The sequence below is a fragment of the Neophocaena asiaeorientalis genome, unplaced genomic scaffold (assembly GCF_003031525.2).
Source record: "Neophocaena asiaeorientalis asiaeorientalis breed wild unplaced genomic scaffold, Neophocaena_asiaeorientalis_V1.1 scaffold65, whole genome shotgun sequence".
Lineage (NCBI taxonomy): Eukaryota > Metazoa > Chordata > Mammalia > Artiodactyla > Phocoenidae > Neophocaena > Neophocaena asiaeorientalis.
In genome coordinates this window covers 4,140,470-4,161,705 of record NW_020173215.1, presented here as the reverse complement: position 1 = coordinate 4,161,705, position 21,236 = coordinate 4,140,470, and the positions used below count along the sequence as shown (strand labels likewise).

At 36.3% G+C, this 21,236-nt stretch overlaps 1 protein-coding gene and 1 non-coding gene across 4 annotated transcripts in view; one reads left to right on the top strand and one right to left on the bottom strand.

The window, feature by feature from the left end:
* Positions 1-21,236, bottom strand: part of FAT4 (FAT atypical cadherin 4) — a 170,325-nt gene that overhangs the window by 73,565 nt on the left and 75,524 nt on the right. For all 3 annotated transcript variants that reach the window (XM_024745170.1, XM_024745169.1, XM_024745171.1), the window contains exons 3-6: positions 10,975-11,236; positions 8,782-9,132; positions 1,489-2,411; positions 682-856 (exon numbers count right to left, since the gene is read on the bottom strand). In XM_024745170.1, the coding sequence (XP_024600938.1) occupies positions 682-856; positions 1,489-2,411; positions 8,782-9,132; positions 10,975-11,236 (1,711 nt within the window). The remainder of the gene's footprint in view (positions 1-681; positions 857-1,488; positions 2,412-8,781; positions 9,133-10,974; positions 11,237-21,236) is intronic.
* LOC112399829 (U6 spliceosomal RNA) lies at positions 13,623-13,729 on the top strand. The gene has a single exon (XR_003003322.1). It is a non-coding gene; the product is annotated as a U6 spliceosomal RNA (small nuclear RNA).

Here is a 21,236-nt window from a genome sequence, read left to right as displayed (position 1 = left end):
TTGAATAGATTGTATTTTATGCTACTTGCTATACAATTTTATGTAATGACTATTTCCAAACACTAAAAGCTAACGTATGCTGCTTTTCTTTCTCTCCATGGTAGTCCATTCCACTGCTATCTCAGTGAGAAGCCGGGGCTCTCACTGCTCTCTTTGGAGCTCTGTGAGGCTTCATCAAATGTTTATTATGACTACTTACAATTTTGCAGAACCTAAAGGACTAATGAAGTAAAACTCTGGACCCACTCTCTTATCTCCATGACCAGTTAGAACAATTTGGATGTTTTCAAAGCTAAAGTATTGGGTTGGCCAAAAAGTTCGTTTGGGTTTTGTTCTGCAAAAACCTAAAAGAACTTTTTGGCCAACCCAATATTTGCAATGCCCCGCAGCTCAAGTGTTAGAGCATCAAGTCACCCCCAGAGGTACTGGGGTATCCTTCCAGGCAAGGACACATTTTGCTTTATAGGAATAGAGCTTTGCTTGTAATGTGCTTAAGCTCTTACCACTTACATATAAATTTCATAAAGTGATATATGTTCTATAAATGATGTAGATACAACTGGAGTTCCAAGCATTAGTAAATTTCAACAAATATTTAAATTAATGGTAGACAAAAATACTTCCATTTATTTATATTATGAAGAAATTCTTCAGAGTTGGACAAAATTATTACAGACTTACCTGAATCTGTAGCTGTGATCAACAAGACAAAATGCTCCTTTGTTTCACGGTCCAAACTCTGTGTCACTCGAAGCTCTCCACTAGATGAGAGAGTAAAAGCACTGTCTTCATTACCACCAAATAGAACATACGAGAGTTTGCTGTTAGAACCTTGATCGTCATCTCTTGCCACGACCTATAGGAGAGAATAATACACACCATGAATGCGAGTAAAACTAACAAAATGTATATCATGAAATAAAGTGTATCATTAAAAATAATGAGGTAGAGCCATATGTTCCAATATTAAAGGGTTTCAAAGACATGTTTGTAAGTTTCAAGCAAAAAATTAAAATGGTACAGAGTACTATGCATTATTTGTGCAAAACTAGGCATAAAAGCCATACATTGAATTCTTGGAAGGCTTCACAAAAAATTTTAACAGTAGTTTCATCCAAGTAGTTGGATTTGTAAAGAGGGAAGGGAGAACAACATTTGTAAGTTTTCAAACTTTTACATCATTTTATTTTCTTACCATGTGCAGATATTAGTTATAGTGAAACAAAATTCAAAAATACACAAATGCATAAATATGTGCAACATGAGTAAACACAAAAGAATATAACTGAAATGCAATATTTAATCTACAAGGAAATAAATAAGTCCTTAGGTATAATTTTCATAAAACTGTCCTTTTCAAGATTTGCTATACCTGCAAGTAAGCATTTTTGGATGAGAAAGAGGAAGAGAGTGGGGGAAGCATGTACATTTTAATTAAATGAGAGTCTTATAATGAACACAATATTTGTTTTATTTAAATATACTGACCTGAAGAATTGTTCTGGGTAGTGTCCCCAAATTCTCAGGGACATTTACAGAATATGGAGATAGCTCAAATATGGGAACAAAATCATTAATATCCAGTAGAACAACACTGACAGTGGAGGTATCAGTTCTGGGGGTGCTGCCCCGATCTGTGGCCTGAACAGTTAAAAAGTAAGTAGGGGTCTTCTCTCTATCCAAGGGCTTAGCCACAGTGATTGCACCTGTGACTGAGTCGATCCGAAATTCCTGATTGGCATTACCATCAATAATGCCGTAGCGGACCTGTCCATTTGTACCTTCATCTCCATCTGCTGCGGATACTTGTATTATATCCGTTCCAGTGAGTGTATTTTCATCAATCTCCACTTTATACACGGCCTGTGCAAAAACAGGGTTATTATCGTTGATGTCAAGTACCATAACTACAACCTCTGTAGATGAAGAGAGAGATGGTTGACCTTTGTCTGTAGCCACCACTGTTAGAGTATAATTAGAAACCTCTTCTCGATCCAGTTCTCCAGTGAGCCTCACTTCTCCATCAATGGTCCCAATACTGAACTTGTTTCCCGAAGGGTTCAGTAGGTTGTACTCAATATAGCTATTTGGGCCGCTGTCTGGGTCAGTTGCTTGCGCTTTGAAAACAATGGTATCAATAGGTGTGTTTTCTGGAATGTATGTCAATTTAGGGGAAAGAAATGTTGGTGGGTTATCATTTACATCCAACAAAATAATGGAGACTTGAGCAGTGCTTGTGAATCTGGAGGCTGGAAGCTGTGGCAGGTCGTGAACTTGAACGACCAGATTGTAGAAGGACTGACTTTCCCGATCCAAAGCTTTCTGGACTTTCAGTATCCCATGCTTGTCAACTGTAAACTGCCCAAGGCTATCACCAGAAGCAATGCTGTAAGCCAACTGGGAGTTGATGCCTGAAATGGATGGGAAAAATTAAATTTTCTGAAATATGTGCTGATTGCAAACTAAACTGCACCAAAATTTTCATGATATGAAACTGCACATTTGATATCTGATGCCTCCAAACACACCTTACAGATGATTTAGCCACAGTTAATTTTCTTTATAAGTAATACATAACCCATAATCCTTTCCTTGTCAACGTCTGATCTGAAAAGATGTTTACAATCTGGTGAACAAATGATCTATATACTGCGGGCTATTTACCATGGTGTTGAAATGCTAAATTACAAAAATAAAGAGGAAAAAAATATTCCAGAGAGCGGATATTTTTCTATACATTTACTTATTTCTGTCACATAATTCCTGAGAGTTCAACATTAACAGTGCCACACTATACTACTAGCCAAACATTTATCACTTTAGTAATTTATTGAGGCCGACACCAATTTTCAGAGAAGGGTAATAAAATTTTCTGATGTATGGCATTAGTCATGGATGCTTTAAGTTTACTTTTACATTTCTTGTCAGAACCAATAAATACTTTTTAATTCCTATTAAGCATCTGGCTAATGGCCTTTGAGAAAATAATTCTCTTTCAAATTTTATTATGTGTATGTACTGTGTTTTAAAAGTAATTTTTGAAAGAAATATTAGCAGTAAAAGGCTCCAAATATAAAGGTTCACACTATTTGGGGGCTATTTTTAGATAATATTTTATCTATTTTTCCCAGGAACACGTGTCAAGGACCTGCTGTATAGCACAGGGAACTCTGCTTAATATTATGTAACAACCTAAATGGGAAAAGAATTTGAAAATGAATAGATACATGTATACGTATAACTGAATCACTTTGCTGTACACCTGAACTAACAACACTGGTAATTAACTATAGTCCCATATAAAATAAAAAGTAAAAAAAAAAATTATATATAAATCCTCATTTCATAAAATGATTGCAGAGATTCTTCTAACAAAGATGATATGAAGAATGGATCAACCTATTAGTTTAGTAAATAATTTAAAGGTAAACAACAGATAAGCAGTGCAAACAGAAAGAAAAATCATATTTTCTGCCCCAGAATAGCATTTTCTTCACTGGTGCACAATGTAATGTGTACTTTTGTATTTTATCATAAAGCTGTTGGGCAACCATAGGATAAGAATTTCCAAGAAACATATTGTATATGTAGATAACTCATCCTTAATAAAGATACTATACTCTGGGATCTTCTGCTAGGGAAAATCTGTTGAGTTACAAAAACTGCTTACAAATGGCTCCTATATTTCTGAAGTTAATTTTAACTATTCAGGTGTCAGAAAAGATGTCCACCCTTTGCCAAAAGTCTTCTAGAACAATTTGATCGCCTTTTTCCTCTTTTATTTCTTGAAAAATACTCTTTCTCAAGATTCTGTGGATATTTGAGTTTGCTTTTGCCTTTTCTTTAAACTCATTACAATCTTTATAAAGGTAAGTTTAGTTGAGTAACAGGATTTTTTTTCTACCAGGTAAAGTCTGCTTGCTCTATTTTTTTAAAAAATGCTAGAATTATTATTTTCCTGTGATTTAATAGTCTCTTATCTAATGGCTTTTGTCAATATGTTGATGCAGAGAAAAATATTTATGGAGATAACTTTCGGGAACTGGCTTATTTACAAAAATTTCTAGGATAAACAAGGATTGAGCAGATCTTTGAAAAGGTAGGATTTTTCTCCTCATTTAAGAGTTGTGGCTTTTAATCTTTGTAGTTTATTTAAGACTATTCACAAGAGAACAAAGCAGAGGTTATAAACTTCCAAATACTTAGGAGTCTGAGGATCAGGAAAAATATGAATAAATAAAGCTAACGGAGGCCACAGCTCAATTCACCAGCAGGAGATAAAGAGAAGTTTAAGATCTGGATAGAACAAGGTCAAGAGCCTACTTCAACTCTTTGACTTAAAATTTCACAGGTTTGGGGGAAGAAAAGTTCTATCAACTGATGCAAAGATAAAAAGTTTCATCAACTGGTGCAATATATGTATATATTACTTAGAAAGCAATTTGATTTTAAAGATATATATACCCATATATATATTATATATATATATATTTAATATATTTTTAAATAGAATTACTCTCTAAGGAAATTTTTTGCCTTTCCTATGGCTAACTCCATCAGTAAATATTTAATTCCTAGTCTTTGAGGCACAAATTCATACACAATTATTATTGAGAAAAAAGTTATGATGACCTCTGGATAAAAATAATACCAACAAGCAGAGATATACTTCTACGTGAGCATATAAAACCTTTCATGCCCAAGATCAAAAGAAATTTAAAATACTTACAAAACTACAGATGGCTACAAAGTGATGGCCTAACATTTCTACATAAATCAACTGGGATGCAAGTAATTAAATCAAGGATCTGAACACCCTTGGTCCACTGTGTATGCTACTTCCTGGAGTAAACAATTAACTTGCAGAGGCAAAAAGAGAACATGATACCAAGATTTTATAGTCTTGTAAACAGCAGGAGAGCCTCCTTTTTAGGGAAAACGTTTAGTGGAGTAGGTAGATGGTGGAAGTAATAAATATTAAGCTTTAGCTAGAATTATGAAAAAAGAAAAATTTGGCTTTATATTCAAATTCATAATGAAAAATGTATCAGGTGATAACGTTAACAATGAACTGATGATAACAATCATTATCTATGAAAAAATAAACATACAAATACAACTAGTTTTGCACAAAATATTGCAGCATCATCTAAGAAACAGCTCTCATCTCAGGAAATGAGACCTTACGGTTGCAATTACAGGCCATGGAAGCCATCTATATGGACTTTACTGTAAAGAAAAGGACTTTTCATTCCTGTCAAGTCTAAGTGACTCTGGGCATGTGCTCTACATCTAGAAAATACATGTAGACATATTGAAACTCAAAATTCTCCCTGAACCTTTGTACTATGCTGAAAAATTGAGAGCTCAGGCCATTCTTCTCTCTCTGCTCCTTGCATCAAATATCCCAATCATGAATCACTAAATATATTATTTTAGTATTCTATAATTTATTCATATGTGTTGGGACTTGAATTTAGTGGGCTTTCATAGCACCAGATTTTTAAGCCTAGAAAAGTTCATATTTCTAACCATTTGTGTTCAATGTTCTGAAAGCAGTTTATTTACGTGACTCTTTCTTTCTTTCTGGCAGCTTTATTGTGTGTGTGTGGTTGTGTTAGGGTGTTTTTTTTTTTTTGGTTGATTTTTATTTCAATCTTAAGAATAATTTAGTTCCAGGAAATACAGCATATAACTATAGGTATGTAGCGCTACTATGAAATGTGTATATTTATTCACAATCCATAAATGTTGTCTAATTATTTCTATGATGAACTAGTATTTGTCAACTTATCATACAGCTGTAACACATGGAACTCTTGCAAATAGCATTCACGTTTATGAAGCAGTTCCAACAAGGTCATCAGGTCACTGGAATATGAAACCCATTTACAGGTCAAATGATCTGCATTGTGTACCAAGCATATATCAGTAAATTTATTCAGCAATAATTACAATTGCTTTATGACTCTACAACTCCCCAATATTTTGAAGAGTTTATGAATTTATTTCTAGGATAATGTAATAATTATCAAAGCCAGAATATTTCCGTGAAACTTCCATTTTATAATACTTTGCTTCAATATGATACTTTCTTAACTGTATGCATGAAAGCCTTGAGATTAATACATGTGCTACTTATCTTGTGAACACAGTAAAATATTTGCTTTATTCTTATTAAATGGTATGTAATCTAAAATTTTAGGTTAAAATTAGAGAATTTAGATATAAGTAACAGAAAACGTTAAATTTTTTTCCATATAAAATGTCTTCATTTAAGATGACAATATTCTCTCATCTGAAAACTCTTGATCAGAGATTAAAATAAATTTGCTAATAAATTTGCTAATTAGGAAAGTCTAATTAGCAAATAATATTGTTTGTGAAATATCTTGAGAACTATTTAGTATAACTGAGTTGGCAGTTTTAAACAAAGAAGGTTACCCTTGTACAGTCTTATCATGATCCCTGTAATTCAGAGAGATTAGAAACTGTGTCCTATATTTTAGGTCAAAGTACAGGAAATTACACTGATAAAAGTATTCTGAACTAAAACAATGGGAAAATGTAGCTTGAAACTTTTACCTAACACAATTAAAGGCAAAAAAAAAAATCCATAAGAAGTAACTTGAAGTCAATGGTTAACACATTTCTCTGCATATGCTTACATGGATTATTCCAGCAGATTTCACACACAAAAAAAGTGGCTTATTTGCTATTTTCCCAGTTCCCTACAATCAAGGTGTGAGGATAAACGAAATTTACTTTAGAGCTGCACACAATCCTATGATACAATGGACTCTCTCTAATACATAATAAATAAGTCACAATGAAACCTGGCAGATAATTCTTCACTACAGAAAAGTTGGAACCAATAAAAAAGTTCATATCCAGAGATCAGGTAAATTAATTAAGTTTATATCAATAATAATAGAGAAATCAACATCCAAAATAAAGATTAACCTCAGTTGTGTATAAAGCCTAATGGTAGACAATTACAGAGCTGGGCTGATGTACATGAAATAGACTGAGCGATGTTCTTAGGCCAGGACTGGGTACATACTAAGGACAGGTGGCCCATCACATTTGCTGGTTCCCCATCCACGGATTCAACCACCATGGATCAAAAATATTTGGGAAAGAAAGACTCCAAACATTTCCAAAAAGAAAAACTTGAATTTTCCATGCACTGGCAACTATTTACATAGCATTTATATTGTATTAGGTATTATAACTAATCTAGTAATCTATATGGGAGGATGTGCATAGATTATATGCAAATACTACACCACTTTACATAAAGGATTTGAGCGATCTTGGTACCAGTAGGGGTCCTGGAACCAATCCCCTGCAGATACCAAGGGACGACCTGTATTTGACAATTGTCGGTTATTGTTACTAATATTATTAGCAATTTCTAGAACTAACATTATAGGCACTTCTATTTTATGTATATTTATGTGTCCAATATTAACTGTGCTTAAATAAGAGGGGAAGACTTCAAAATGTACTTAATGAATTCCAAAGAAAGCATTCTCATGAATTAAAATACTGTGCTCTTTGCCTCTCATATCTTTCTAAGTGGCAATTCTGGACACTCCTGAAAGGAAACTAAGTATAGAGCAGAATGTTGAGATAGAACGGTACTCTGAGATTACATAAATCATTTAAGTCAGCAAGAACCAGGAAATTCTAAATCAAGGTTGATATGCCTGTGTCACGAGGCATATCCTTGGGCTAGAGACCCATTTCCTCTTAAAATAATGTCCCTTGTTTTCTCAACTGAATGAACATTTAGCTGCATCCAGTGGAAGGGAAAACAAGGTACAAACTTTCCAAACAGTTTAGTTAAAGACTGATAATCTATACAATGTTATCTCTGAGCCTATATTATCTGATATTCGTATATACAAGTTAGTCTTAGAAGAAAGACCAAGGGAGTCCTATTTTAAAATAAAGTTTTTCAAATAAATAAAAATCAAGCAAAAATCGAACATTGTAAAGTCTAGATTTAATGTAAAATCTCAACTGGATTATATAGCATAAATTAAAGAGATCTGAGACTGTCCTTTGAGACAAAGCATGAAAGCTTGCTACAATACTCTGAGCAATTTTCAGTCAGAAATATAAAACTAGGGCTTTCCTGGTGGCGCAGTGGTTGAGAGTCCGCCTGCCGATGCAGGGGACACGGGTTCGTGCCCCGGTCCGGGAAGATCCCACATGCTGCAGAGCGGCTGGGCCCGTGGGCCATGGCCGCTGAGCCTGCGCGTCCCGAGCCTGTGCTCCACAGTGGGAGAGGCCACAGCGGTGAGAGGCCCGCGTACCACAAAAAAAGAAATATAAAACTAATCATGCATTCTTAAGTATTTTTTGAGACTTTGGTTTTCCTTTTGCAACCATATTTTATCCTTTTCATGTTAAAAGAATATATGTAAGCAAATAGTTATTTATCTGACATAAACCTACCAAAAAGCTGTTTTATGACTTCTACATTGCTAACCTGCAGTAGTGTCATACAGTTAGGGAGAAAAAAAGAAAGATAAAGTTTAAAAAGCTTATAAGATGATAACAATGCATGCAGTGTAACTGTTATAAATAAGAAATTAACCAACAAAATACTTAATCTTTTCATCCTCTAGAGTTAAATTATAATCTGTTCCTCAACTTTGGACCTATACTTATAAAATGCAATTTTGTGACAGCGGCACACAGTAAAGAAATACGAAATAAAGCTGATGATATTTTTTAATAAAGTTTAAGTATATAAAATAAAGTACATACCATCATCTGCGTCAGTGACATTAAACACAAGAACAGTAGATCCTAGAGGTAGATTCTCCATTAAAGATGTGCTGTATGAATCCAAGCTGAAAATGGGTGGGTTATCATTTACATCTAGTATATTGAAATAAACCCTAATGGTAGTAAATTGTCCCCCACCATCTTCAGCTCGAACAGTGAGAATATAATATTGCTGTGCTTCATAATCTAATATTCGAGTCAAATTAAAGACTCCGGTAACTGGATTCAGGAAAAATGTGCCATCTTCATCATCTTCATTTACAATATATGTAATTTCTCCATTCACACCAGAGTCATCGTCTGTAGCTAAAATAGCTGCTACCAAAGAACCTATCAGAAAAATAAGAGTCTAAAATTAATGGGACAGGGTATTGCTAAGAGAATACTTATGATATCAAAAACTTTATTTCTACAGTAAAGTATTTTAACTAGAGAATTACTATGAAAATATAATGAACACAACATTCTGTAGATTTCTACATTAACACCCGATACCAACATTCCCAAATAGTATCAAAATGTATAGCGTATTAGATATGTTGCAATGTAAATGTTCTGGGGAATGAACACTACTTCGGACATTATTTTTCTACCTGGCACTACCAATCCATAAACATATTGATGAATTCAATGAGCATATATTGGGGCCCATTGCTAGTGTCAGGAACTGGGAATTCCAAGCAATAATACAAACTTATGCTGAGGGGATACCAGTCGACAGCTCATATGACCGAGACAGGCTGGGACCTGGGGCCCTTTGCTGCAGTGCTGCAGGGCTTACACCAGCACACACCTCTCCTCAAGCAAAACAAATACAGAGAAACTATATGGGACTGAAAATAACTGTGTGCATGCCCAGTTGGGGCAAATTCTAGACCAAGAGATAAAAAAAGACCAAAAAAACCAACTGCCACTTCTGAAGAGCCAGGAGCAAAAACTGGGTGTTGGGAGCAAAAGCAGGGTACTGTGCATGCTCCCTGCACTCAGCACCACAAACAGGTGGGCAGAACACCTAAGCCACCCCTCTGGCCCGACCCCTGGGCACACCCCTACCCTGACCCCACATAAGGAACCAGCTTGCCAAGCAAGCAAGGGAACCTATTACTTGTTTTTGCTCCTTCCTGCTGGGGCAGGGGCCCCAATAAAGCCTAGCCTCAATTTCTTGTCTGGCCTTTAGTCAATTTCTATTGATTGGGGAAGGCCATGAACCCTGGGCCGTATCATGACCATTGCTAGAATTAAGGCGAGAAAGAAATGTAATGGGAATTACATGAAGGACATGCATAACTCATCTTGCGGACTATAGTGAGAAGTAGGCTTCTATAAATGTTTCACTCCTCTGTCAAATGAGTTTCTAAAACATATGCCTAATTCCAAACTCACTCCAAATGTAATTCAGAATGCAATTTCAGTTTTAGATAAGAATTTCCAATAGGGGGAAGGAAGCATACCCACACCAATTACACGGATTTTGGGTACTCAAATTCAACAGTCACAGCATAATATGTTCAAATAGACAAGGTGGGAATTCAGGATTCCTATTTTACTAACATTTATTGAGCATCTGCTAATCCTCGAACCCCATGTTAGCAAACTCATATATGTTTTACCCTAATTCTAACAGGAATTGTTTCCATATACAGCAGAATGAACTGAAGCTAAGAAATAAATACACTGCCCTGGTTCACACAGCTAGTAAGTGTTAGAACCAGTATTGACAGGTTTTCATGTGCTTTTCTTTGCTTTTTCTATGCACAGCAACCTATTCACATCAGACTTTTTTTTTAATCTTTATTGGAGTATAATTGCTTTACAATGATGTGTTAGTTTCTGCTTTATAACAAAGTGAACATCAGACGTTTTTAAAGTGGAAAAATGCTATCAAAACTATGGTTGCCAGAAAAATCCACAATGCATGTCACAAATACTTTCAGAAACAGAAATATCTGTAATTAGTAACCAGATGATTGGCTACCTTCATTTGCTCTCAAAAGTCTAGAAATTTGTTTGGGAATTGTAGTGAAGATGGTTAATTAAAATATTTCAAAATCCAGCATTTATACCTAGTAGCATACGGTAAAAACTAGTCACAATTTAAGAGTAGCCAAAACATAGTCCATAATTGTAGTCAAAGGTGATCCTTGCCAATACACTTATGGGCGTGCCACCTACCTGGGGTAGTGTCTTCTGGGATGTCAAAAGAGTACACAGGCCTGGAGAACTTGGGTGTGTGGTCATTCACATCGCTGACAGTGATATTTATTCTCATATCTGAGGACTGAAGGCCGTCATCTGCACGAACCAGCAAGGAATATTTGGAACGGCGTTCCCTGTCCAACCTCTTGGTAGCTATCAGATCTCCAGATTCAGGGTCAATTCGGAAACTGTCATCGGCTCCACTAATGATTGTGTATGTGACGAGGGCATTTGCACCCTAGGAAAAAAAGATGAGTATCTGAACTGCTAGAAATAGAACACCAAGAGTACCACTCCTTGTGCTGAATACGTATTTGACAAAGTGAAGCTTTGGGGCTTAATTTCACATGATACTGTAAGATTTCAAAAGGTAACAAGCCAGAGTAGTGTATTAGCTAGTCTTTCACCATTCACTCCATTAAATAACAACAAATCGCAACCTTCAGTATTTATATGTATATTTCAGTATTTATATAACACAATGAATCTCAACCTTCAGTATTTATATATACCATTCACTCCATTAAATAACACAACAAATCTCAACCTTCAGTATTTATATATTTTTTAATTCTTAAAATATAAACATGGAAAATACGAATGATGCTAATACTATTAACCACATAACCAGAGGTTTGCTAAAGGCTTGCTCTGTGCCAGGCCTAGTGACAGCACTAAGTATGCATTATCTCGCTTCCATTCACAGTTCCGTGAGATACTATTCCTCAAATGAAGACACGGGGTTCTGAGATGCTAGTTAACTTATGCAGAGTCACACTGTAAGTGTGAGTGTGGATTTCAAACCCTAGTCTGCTTGACTCTGAGCTCATGTTCCTTCTGGTTCAACATGAAAAGGTATTAAACAAATCAAGCACTAAATGGAGGCTTGCAATAAGCGCTGTGAGAACCAAAGACAGGGATTATTTTGACCAATTTGGTAGTGTGGAGAGTTTAAATCTAAAATAAAAGAAGAAAAATCAAGCTAAAGTATTAGATTATGGGTGTATGTTGGAGAATCTCAGTTGTAACACACATTGAACTGTATGGCCAAGAAACCACTAATCTTGTTTTAATTGAAAACAATCTTTTAAGTCTCTCGATAGTGTAGGATGGACTAGAATGAGGAGAGGCCAGAGAAGGGAGACAGTGAATAAAGTTTGGCCCCAAGAGACTGGGGCTTTAGTTCCTCAAGATGAAACTCTATACAATCTGTATTATTTTCTGGTTCTAAGTCCCTGTTCTGTAAAATGAAAGCAGGGATCCATTCTTGTTTTCTCTCAGATCTTAGAGCTGTAGCACTCAAAATCTGAGGTATGAACTAGGAATTTGGCAGAAGGAATGGAAAAGTTGAGAAAAATACATTTATTAAGTGTTTATTAAGTGCTAAGCACTGCTCTGAGCACATCACTTCATGGGCACTAGTTGTTTAGATACTTAAAGGTAATCCAGTTGGGTAAGTACTATTATTATCCCAATTTTGAAGATAAAGAAACTGAGACAAAGAAATATGAACCCTGGCTATCTTGCTCTAGAAATGAGACTCTCAATTATTATGTACCAAACATAATACACAGGACAAATTAGTTAAGATCTGATAGGTTATTGGATATAGAAGTAACAGTAACAATATCTCTCATTTGTTCAACATTCCCCTATATTCTCATTTCTTTCTTTTTTTTTAAATTGCAGTTGATTTACAATGTTGTGTTAGTTTCAGGTGTACAGTAAAGTGAAACAGTTATATATATATATCTCCACTCTTTTTTTAGATTCTTTTCTCATATAGGCCATTACAGAATATTGAGTAGAGTTTCCTGTGCTATACAGTAGGTTCTTATTAGTTATCTATTTTATGTATAGTAATGTGTATATGTCAATCCAAAACTCCCAGTGTATCCCTCCCCCCTGCCCTTATCCCCTGGTAACCATAAGTTTGTTTTCTACATCTGTGACCCTACTTCTGCTTTGTAAGTAAGTTCATTTGTACCCTATTTTTAGTTTCCAAATATAAAAAATATGATATTTTTTTTTCTGTGTCTGACTTACTTCACTCAGTCTCATTTCTTTCTTTTAACAACTCCAGGCAATGGATGTAAAAGTGAAACAGAAGGAAAAAAATTTAATTTCAAATTACTTTGGCTGTGAATTAGGAGAATACTCTTGCTGAAGACACCTCTGGATAAGATCTGCTTTGATGCAGGAGAAAGTATACAGTGAAATTTTATAATTTTATGTATAGTATGTTAAGCAATTGAAGGATAGTTTCATAGAAATGGTTATGTGGCAATGGTCATAACCATAGAAATGGTTGTGTGGTCAGAGATTTGAAAAGGGGTTTCATAAAACTATCTGAAGGTCGATATATGTAGGTCACAGTTGAGGCCACAAGATTTGTTGAGGATTTAAATTAGAATAGATCAAGAAAGGAACAGCAGCATAAAGATTGAATACTACATTTAGAGAATGAGAAAAAGGGGCAGGGACTACGGGAAGAATAGGGGGAAGGACCTAGGAGACCCAGAGGACAGCCTGCCACAGAGGTTAAAGGGAAGGTTTCAAGAAAGAACAGATTTTAGCAGCATCAAAAATAAAGAAATTAAGGGAAATTGAAATTAAAGCATCTAGTGCTCGCTTCGGCAGCACATATACTAAAATTGGAATGATACAGAGGAGATCAGCATGGCCCCTGCGTAAGGATGACACACAAATTCATGAAGTGTTCCATATTTTTCTAATGAGAATCTACTGTATAGCTCAGGGAACTCAGTGCTCTGTGGTAACCTAAATGGGAAGGAAATCCAAAAAAGAGGGGGTATATGTATACGTATAGCTGATTCACTTTGCTGTACAGCAGAAACTAACACAACGTTGTAAAGCAACTGTACTCAAATAAAAATTAATAAAAAAAAATTAAGCACCCATCTGGATTTGATGATGGGGGATGATAACTTTACAGTATTTTAAAATCTCTTATAAACTTACCTATATATTGTTGCAATTATGAGCAGTTTGATTTAGATATGTTTACTTATATGTATATTATAATTGAAATATTGAGTTAAATATTATACACTGTACTGGCTGAGATCTGATGCTCTGGAGTCATAGTTTTGGGCTTGAATATTTGCTCTACTACTTATTAATTGTGTGTCTAAGTAAAAATTTGATTAGAGTTGCTACATATCCCAGGGAAAATATTTTCTGATTTCCTGTTAATATGTAGTATTGAGCCTTGACACTGAGGTATAAGTAGTGTTGGAATTGTCAACTTCAAAAATTGCTTTTTGATTTAAATATACTCACATAAAACAAATATACTTTTTTACCATATTAAGCTATAGCAAGGTATTTATGAAAATATACAGCTAAGAACTCTCCAGAAGATATTAGGAAGAACATAAATTTAGGGTGTTTAGACTATAAAGCTGACATGCTGGGAAATTTCAGCAGCTGAAGTTTCCATACATCTTTTCCATCACAGATTAAATATATTTTATCTTCATGACCAAACACATAAGGGGATGATTTCTAACAGTTGAAGGCAAAAATACTCTTTCAAAATTTACATTTAGTGGAATTTGCTATATTTGTACTGCATTCCCAAAGCTAATCTTAAAATTTAGTAACATGAATGCCCCAAAGAACATTTTAATTTAGTAATGGAACAGCTAGGTTTAACATACTATGCACATTTATCTTGCATATTCAGGTGTACATAGAGTATCTAATGTATTTATTGTAATTGTATGGTTTAACAAAAACATTCAATAAGAATTTTAGACTTCTAATCTGACCACATTCTGTACCATTTGTTCTATTTCACAAGGAATTCGATTATTCTGGTAAAACAGTCCAGGGAAAAACAGCTACACTCAATTCGGACCTACTAAAATGGAATTTGGAAACTAGGGGAAAGCCAAGATACAAAAACATTTCAAGCTATTGTACAAATGGTTTGAAATTGAGAAATGTCCTGTCTGCAAAATGACTATAATAATTAATACTCCTAAACTTATGATAATTCTTCTGAACAGAAGCAAAGGCAACAGACTATGTCGATAAACCATCTTTTTCACTTTCAAAATCAGCTGATGTGGTGCATTAGTAGTTCTAGTGAATGTCTGAAAATGTGTAGCCAAGAGTAATGATTTAATTAGGTCTTTTGAAAAGTCTATTTATTTAATATTCCAAATATGCAGTATCAGCAATGCTACAAGAAACAAATATCGTATTTCAGCTGTAGCCCAGTGGAAATAATGCTGTTTAAAAATACTCCACTCTCCTGAGGAACCACAGAGACAAAAGTAAGTGGAAGGAATTCTAAAAGTAAATAGCTATAAATTGCAAATGCATTTTATGAACTTAAGTAGTATTTTCAAAAACACATATGGTACCATGGAACAAAGCTTGAGTATCCTGGCCAATTACAAGCATAATAATTCTGTTTATCGAAGGAAACAAGAGACTGACAAAGTCACATGCTTCTGAGAGATGTGTATCTTGATCCAACACATGTTTCAAAAGATATTTAAATTACGTTCAACATGTATATGTTGCTTTCTAAAACTGATTCCTTTACCCAGGCATTACTCTTCAGTGACCTACTAGTTTCTCTAACATACTAATATTTTTATGTTCAATTTAGTAATTAAGGACAAGTGTATAAGCTAAAGAATATATGGACATAATTTGCTGATTACCTACATAATCTTAGCATTTTAAAGAATTCTATTAATCTTGCAAAATCAATCTACTGGATAGTTGTGTGACAATTTAATGCTGGCCACAAAGTAAAAGCAACTCCTTGCTTTCAGTATTGATTCCTACTCAAAACTAGATGAAGAAAGAAAACAGAGCCACGATTTGGTAAGAAAGAAAACATTTCAAACATATATATATATATATACATATTTTCAAATTTAACTAAGAGGTAAGGAGCTGACAATAGAGAAGAAGATAGAAGGTTTACCTAAAAGCATTAATATTAATTTATTATAAACCACTCAAAAAAGGAAACAGCCAATAATTCTGAATGCCATAGGAAGCCTAGGTATCCATTATGCATGGCATAGAGCCAAAGAAATTGGTTTCTAAAGCCAGGATTGGAAATAGTCAGTAGTCATTAAAATGCTACTAAAAAATTTAAGAGAAAACATATCCAAGAAGGAAAACAACCTCAGGGGCTTAAAATTTTAAACATAAGAGTCCAAAAGCAGTTTTCAAAAAATGTCTTCCTTTTTTCTTTTTCTTTTTAAACATCTTTATAGGAGTATAATTGCTTTACAATGGTGTGTTAGTTTCTGCTTTACAAAATAGTGGATCAGATCTACATATACATATATCCCCATATCTCCTCCCTCTTGCATCTCCTTGCCACCCTCCCTATCCCACCCCTCTAGGTGGTCACAAAGCACCGAGCTGATCTCCCTCTTCTATGCAGCTGCTTCCCACTAGCTATTTTACATTTGGTAGTATATATAAGTCCATGCCACTCTCTCACTTCCTCCCAGCTTACCCTTTCCACTCCCCATGTCCTCAAGTCCATTCTCTACATTGGCATATTTATTCCTGTCCTGCCCCTAGGTTCTTCAGAACCATTTTTTTTTTCAGATTCTATATATATGTTAGCATACAGTATATGTTTTTTTCTTTCTGACTTACTTCACTCTGTATGACAGTCTCTAGGTCCATCCACCTAACTACAAATAACTCAATTTCGTTTCCTTTTATGGCTGAGTAATATTCCATTGTATATATGTGCCACATCTTCTTTATCCATTCATCTGTCAATGGACACTTAGGTTGCTTCCATGTCCTGGCTATTGTAAATCACACTGCAATGAACATTGTGGTACATGACTCTTTTTGAACTATGGTTTTCTCAGGGAATATGCCCAGTAGTGGCATTACTGGGTTGTACGGTAGTTCTATTTTTAGTTTTTTAAGGAACCTCCGTACACTTCTCCATAGTGGCTGTATCAATTTACATTCCCGCCAATAGTGCAAGAGGGCTCCCTTTCCTCCATACCCTCTCCAGCATTTATTATTTGTAGATTTTTTGATGATGGCCATTCTGACTGGTGTGAGGTGATACCTCATTGTGGTTTTGATTTGCATTTCTCTAATGATTAGTGATGTTGAGCATCCTTTCATGTGTTTGTTGGCAATCTGTATATCTTCTATGGAGAAATGTCTATTTAGGTCTTCTGCCGATTTTTGGATTGGGTTGTTCTTTTGATATTGAGCTGCATGAGCTGCTTATAAATTTTGGAGATTAATCCTTTGTCAGTTGCTTCATTTGCAAATATTTTCTCCCATTCTGACGTTGCCTTTTTGTCTTGTTTATGTTTCCTTTGCTGTGCAAAAGCTTTGAAGTTTTATTAGTTCCTATTTGTTTATTTTTGTATTTATTTCCATTTCTCTAGGAGGTGGGTCAAAAAGGATCTTGCTGTGATTTATGTCATAGAGTGTTCTGCCTATGTTTTCCTCTAAGAGTTTGATAGTGTCTGGCATTATATTTAGGTCTTTAATCCATTTTGAGTTTATTTTTGTATATGGTGTTAGGAAGTGTTCTAATTTCATTCTTTTCCATGCAGCTGTCTAGTTTTCCCAGCACCATTTATTGAATAGGCTGTCTTTTCTCCATTGTATATTCTTGCCTCCTTTATCAAAGATAAGGTGACCATATGTGCGTGGGTTTATCTCTGGGCTTTCTATCCTGTTCCATTGATCTATATTTCTGTTTTTGTGCCAGTACCTTACTGTCTTGATTACTGTAGCTTTGTCATATAGTCTGAAGTCAGGGAGCTGGATTCCTCAGTTTTTCTTTCTCAAGATTGCTTTGGCTATTTGGGGTCTTTTGTGTTTCCATACAAATTGTGAAATATTTTGTTCTAGTTCTGTTAAAAATACCAGTGGTAGTTTGATAGGGATTGCATTGAATCTGTAGATTACTTTGGGTAGTATAGTCATTTTCACAATGTTGATTCTTCCAATCCAAGAACACGGTATATCTCTCCACCTGTTTGTATCATCTTTCATTTCTTTCATCAGTGTCTTATAATTTTCTTATAATCTCTGGGAGAGCTTTCATCATTTGATATTACATGGAGCTGGGAGGTCTCTGGTGGACCAATATCCTGAACTCAGCTCTCCCACCTCAGAGACACAGTCCTGACACCCAGCCAGAGCAGCAAGACCCTGTCAGTCACACGGCTCAGAAGAAAAGGGAGAAAAAAAGAAAGAAAGAAAAATAAAATAAAGTTATTAAAATAAAAATAATTATTAAAAATAAAAATAATTTAAAAAACAAAGAAAGAAAAAGGAGAGCGACCAAATAAAAAAACAAATCCGCCAATGATAACAAGCGCTAAAAACTATACTAAAACAAACAAAAAACAACGACAACAACAAAGAAATAGACAGACAGAACCCTAGGACAAATGGTAAAAGCAAAGCTATACAGTCAAAATTACACAAAGAAGCATACACATACACACTCACAAAAAGAGAAAAGGGAAAAAAATATATATATATCGTTGCTCCCAAAGTCCACCTCCTCAATTTGGGATGATTCGTTGTCTATTCAGGTATTCCACAGATGCAGGGTACATCAAGTTGACTGTGGAGATTTACTCCGCTGCTCCTGAGCTGCTGAGAGGGATTTCCCTTTCTCTTCTTTGTTCGCCCAGGTCCCAGGGTTCAGCTTTGGATTTGGCCCTGCCTCTGCGTGTAGGTCGCCTGAAGGTATCTCTTCCCGCCCAGACAGGACCAGGTTAAAGGAGCCGCTGATTGGGGGGCTCTGGCTCACTCAGGCCGTGGGGAGGGAGGGGTACGGATGTGGGGTGAGCCTGCGGCGGCAGAGGCCAGCATGACATTGCACCAGCCTGAGGTGTGCCGTGCGTTCTCCCAGGGAAGTTGTCCCTGGATCACGGAACCCTGGCAGTAGCGGGCTGCACAGGCTCCCGGGAGGGGAGGTGTGGATTGTGACCTGTGCTTGCACACAGGCTTCTTGGTGGCGGCAGCAGCAGCCATAGTGTTTCATGCCTGCCTCTGGGGTCCACGCTGGTAGCCGCAGCTCGCGCTCTTCTCTGGAGCTTGTTTACAATGGTCTCTTGCCTCTTCGGCAGCTGCAGACTTTTCCCCGGACTCCGTCCTGGCCAGCTGTGCAGCACTAGCCCCCTTCAGGCTGTGTTCACACCGCCAGTCCTCTCCGGGCGCTCCGACCAAAGCCGGAGCCTCAGCTCCCAGCCCCGTCCGCCCCGGCGGTTGAGCAGACAAGCCTCTCGGGCTGGTGAGTGCTGGTCGGCACCGATCCTCTGTGCGGGAATCTCTCCTCTTTGCCCTCCGCACCCCTGTGGCTGCGCTCTCCTCTGCAGCTTTGAAGCTCACCCCTCCGCCACCCGCAGTCTCCGCCTGGGAAGGGGCTTCCTAGTGTGTGCTTCACAGCTCCCTCCCACTGGTGCAGGTCCCGTCCCTATTCTTTTGTCTCTATTTATTCTTTTTTCTTTTGCCCTCTCCAGGTACATAGGAAGTGTCTTGCCTTTTGGGAAGTCTGAGGTCTTCTGCCAGTGTTCAGTAGGTGTTCTGTAGGAGTTGTTCCACAGGTAGATGTATTTCTGATGTTTTTGTGGGGAGGAAGGTGATCTCCACATCTTACTCCTCCACCATCTTGAAGGTCTCCTCCCCTTCTTTTCTTTAAAGTTGCAGGTGAAACTATTTCCTCCCTTCCATCCTCTGCTGCCTTTTCCTCCTTCCCCCCCACCTCTCCTTGCCCCCGCTTACAGGTCCTATTACAAAATACTCAGTGGTGATTTTTATGCCTTCAGGTGCAGTCACATCCTGCACAAATTGTCAACATCCCTACCGCCCCCTGAATGGCAAACGATTCTTTCTATTCCCTAGTTATTCCTGCTTTATAACTTTACCCGTTTCTGCCCCTTTAACTCCCCACCCTTTCTCACCTCAAATGCACTTCTTGCATATCCTAGCTATCATCACCTTACATTTAGTAATTTAAAAAGAAAAACTGGAATATCTCAGGATAACACCAGCATGGTTACTTACATTTTTTTAACTTAAAAAACAAAACTCAATAGAAATAAAACAAGTACACTAAAACCGTGTTGACGTAAATACCTAGAGACATAAGGACTTTCCCAGCCTTCTTCAAATTTCATCATAAATATAAACACATCTCAAAAGATGAACTTGAAGACAATGCAAGTGTGTGTGGGCATACACACAAACAGAAAAGTTAAAGAGAGAAAAATAAACACGCAGGTAGCACTGCATTTGTATTAACCCTTCTCTGTCATATCGTGAAAAGAAAAAGTAGAGGGGAAAATAAAATTATAACAGTATCAACGTAATAGTATTAAAAGGGTTGAATGTTGGCATCTCTTTCAAATAATCAGTTCTTAAGAGACTAGTGTATCCCATCGGAATATATATATATATATTATAATTAACATATTATTGCTTCCTGCCTTGGATAAATCACTTGAAATAAATGAGGTTTATTTGTTCTGTTTCTACAGAGAGTATAGCTAACAGAGCAGTTGTTACAATTACAATTATTTGATGTATTGATTGTGTAGGCTTATAGCAATTGCATGAGCTTCTTTTCTGTTGTTGATTTTTAGTTAGTTTGCTAAATAAGAGATAATGAAATTTTATGAATTGAGCTATCCAAATATATATTATCAATGATGAGCTTTAAGGAAATGCAGTATTTACTAAATTATAGTTGATGATATTTCATATCTATCAATAATAATAGACATATTCTGCACACGACTCTTAATGGTAACTGGAATTGGGAATAAACTTTTCTCTATATAAAACTGAGTAGGAGGTACTAAACTTGAAACACCAAATCTTTTTCAGTAGAAAACTACAATTACCTAAATGCCCTTGCTTTATTTTTTTTCTTTTTCCTTAGGAAAAAGAAATTTGGCAAAATGTATAAATGACTAAGTCATTATATTTCTGTACTGGCTGTTAAATATTAGTCTGCTATTGAATTATTTACCTTTTTTTTGTTGTTGTTTTTTGTTTTGTGGTACGCGGGCCTCTCACTGTTGTGGCCTCTCCGGGAGCACAGGCTCAGCGGCCATGGATCACGGGCCCAGCCGCTCCACGGCATGTGGGATTTTCCCGGACCGGGGCACAAACCCGTGTCCCCTGCATCGGTAGGCGGACTCTCAACCACTGCACCACCAGGGAAGCCCTTTTTT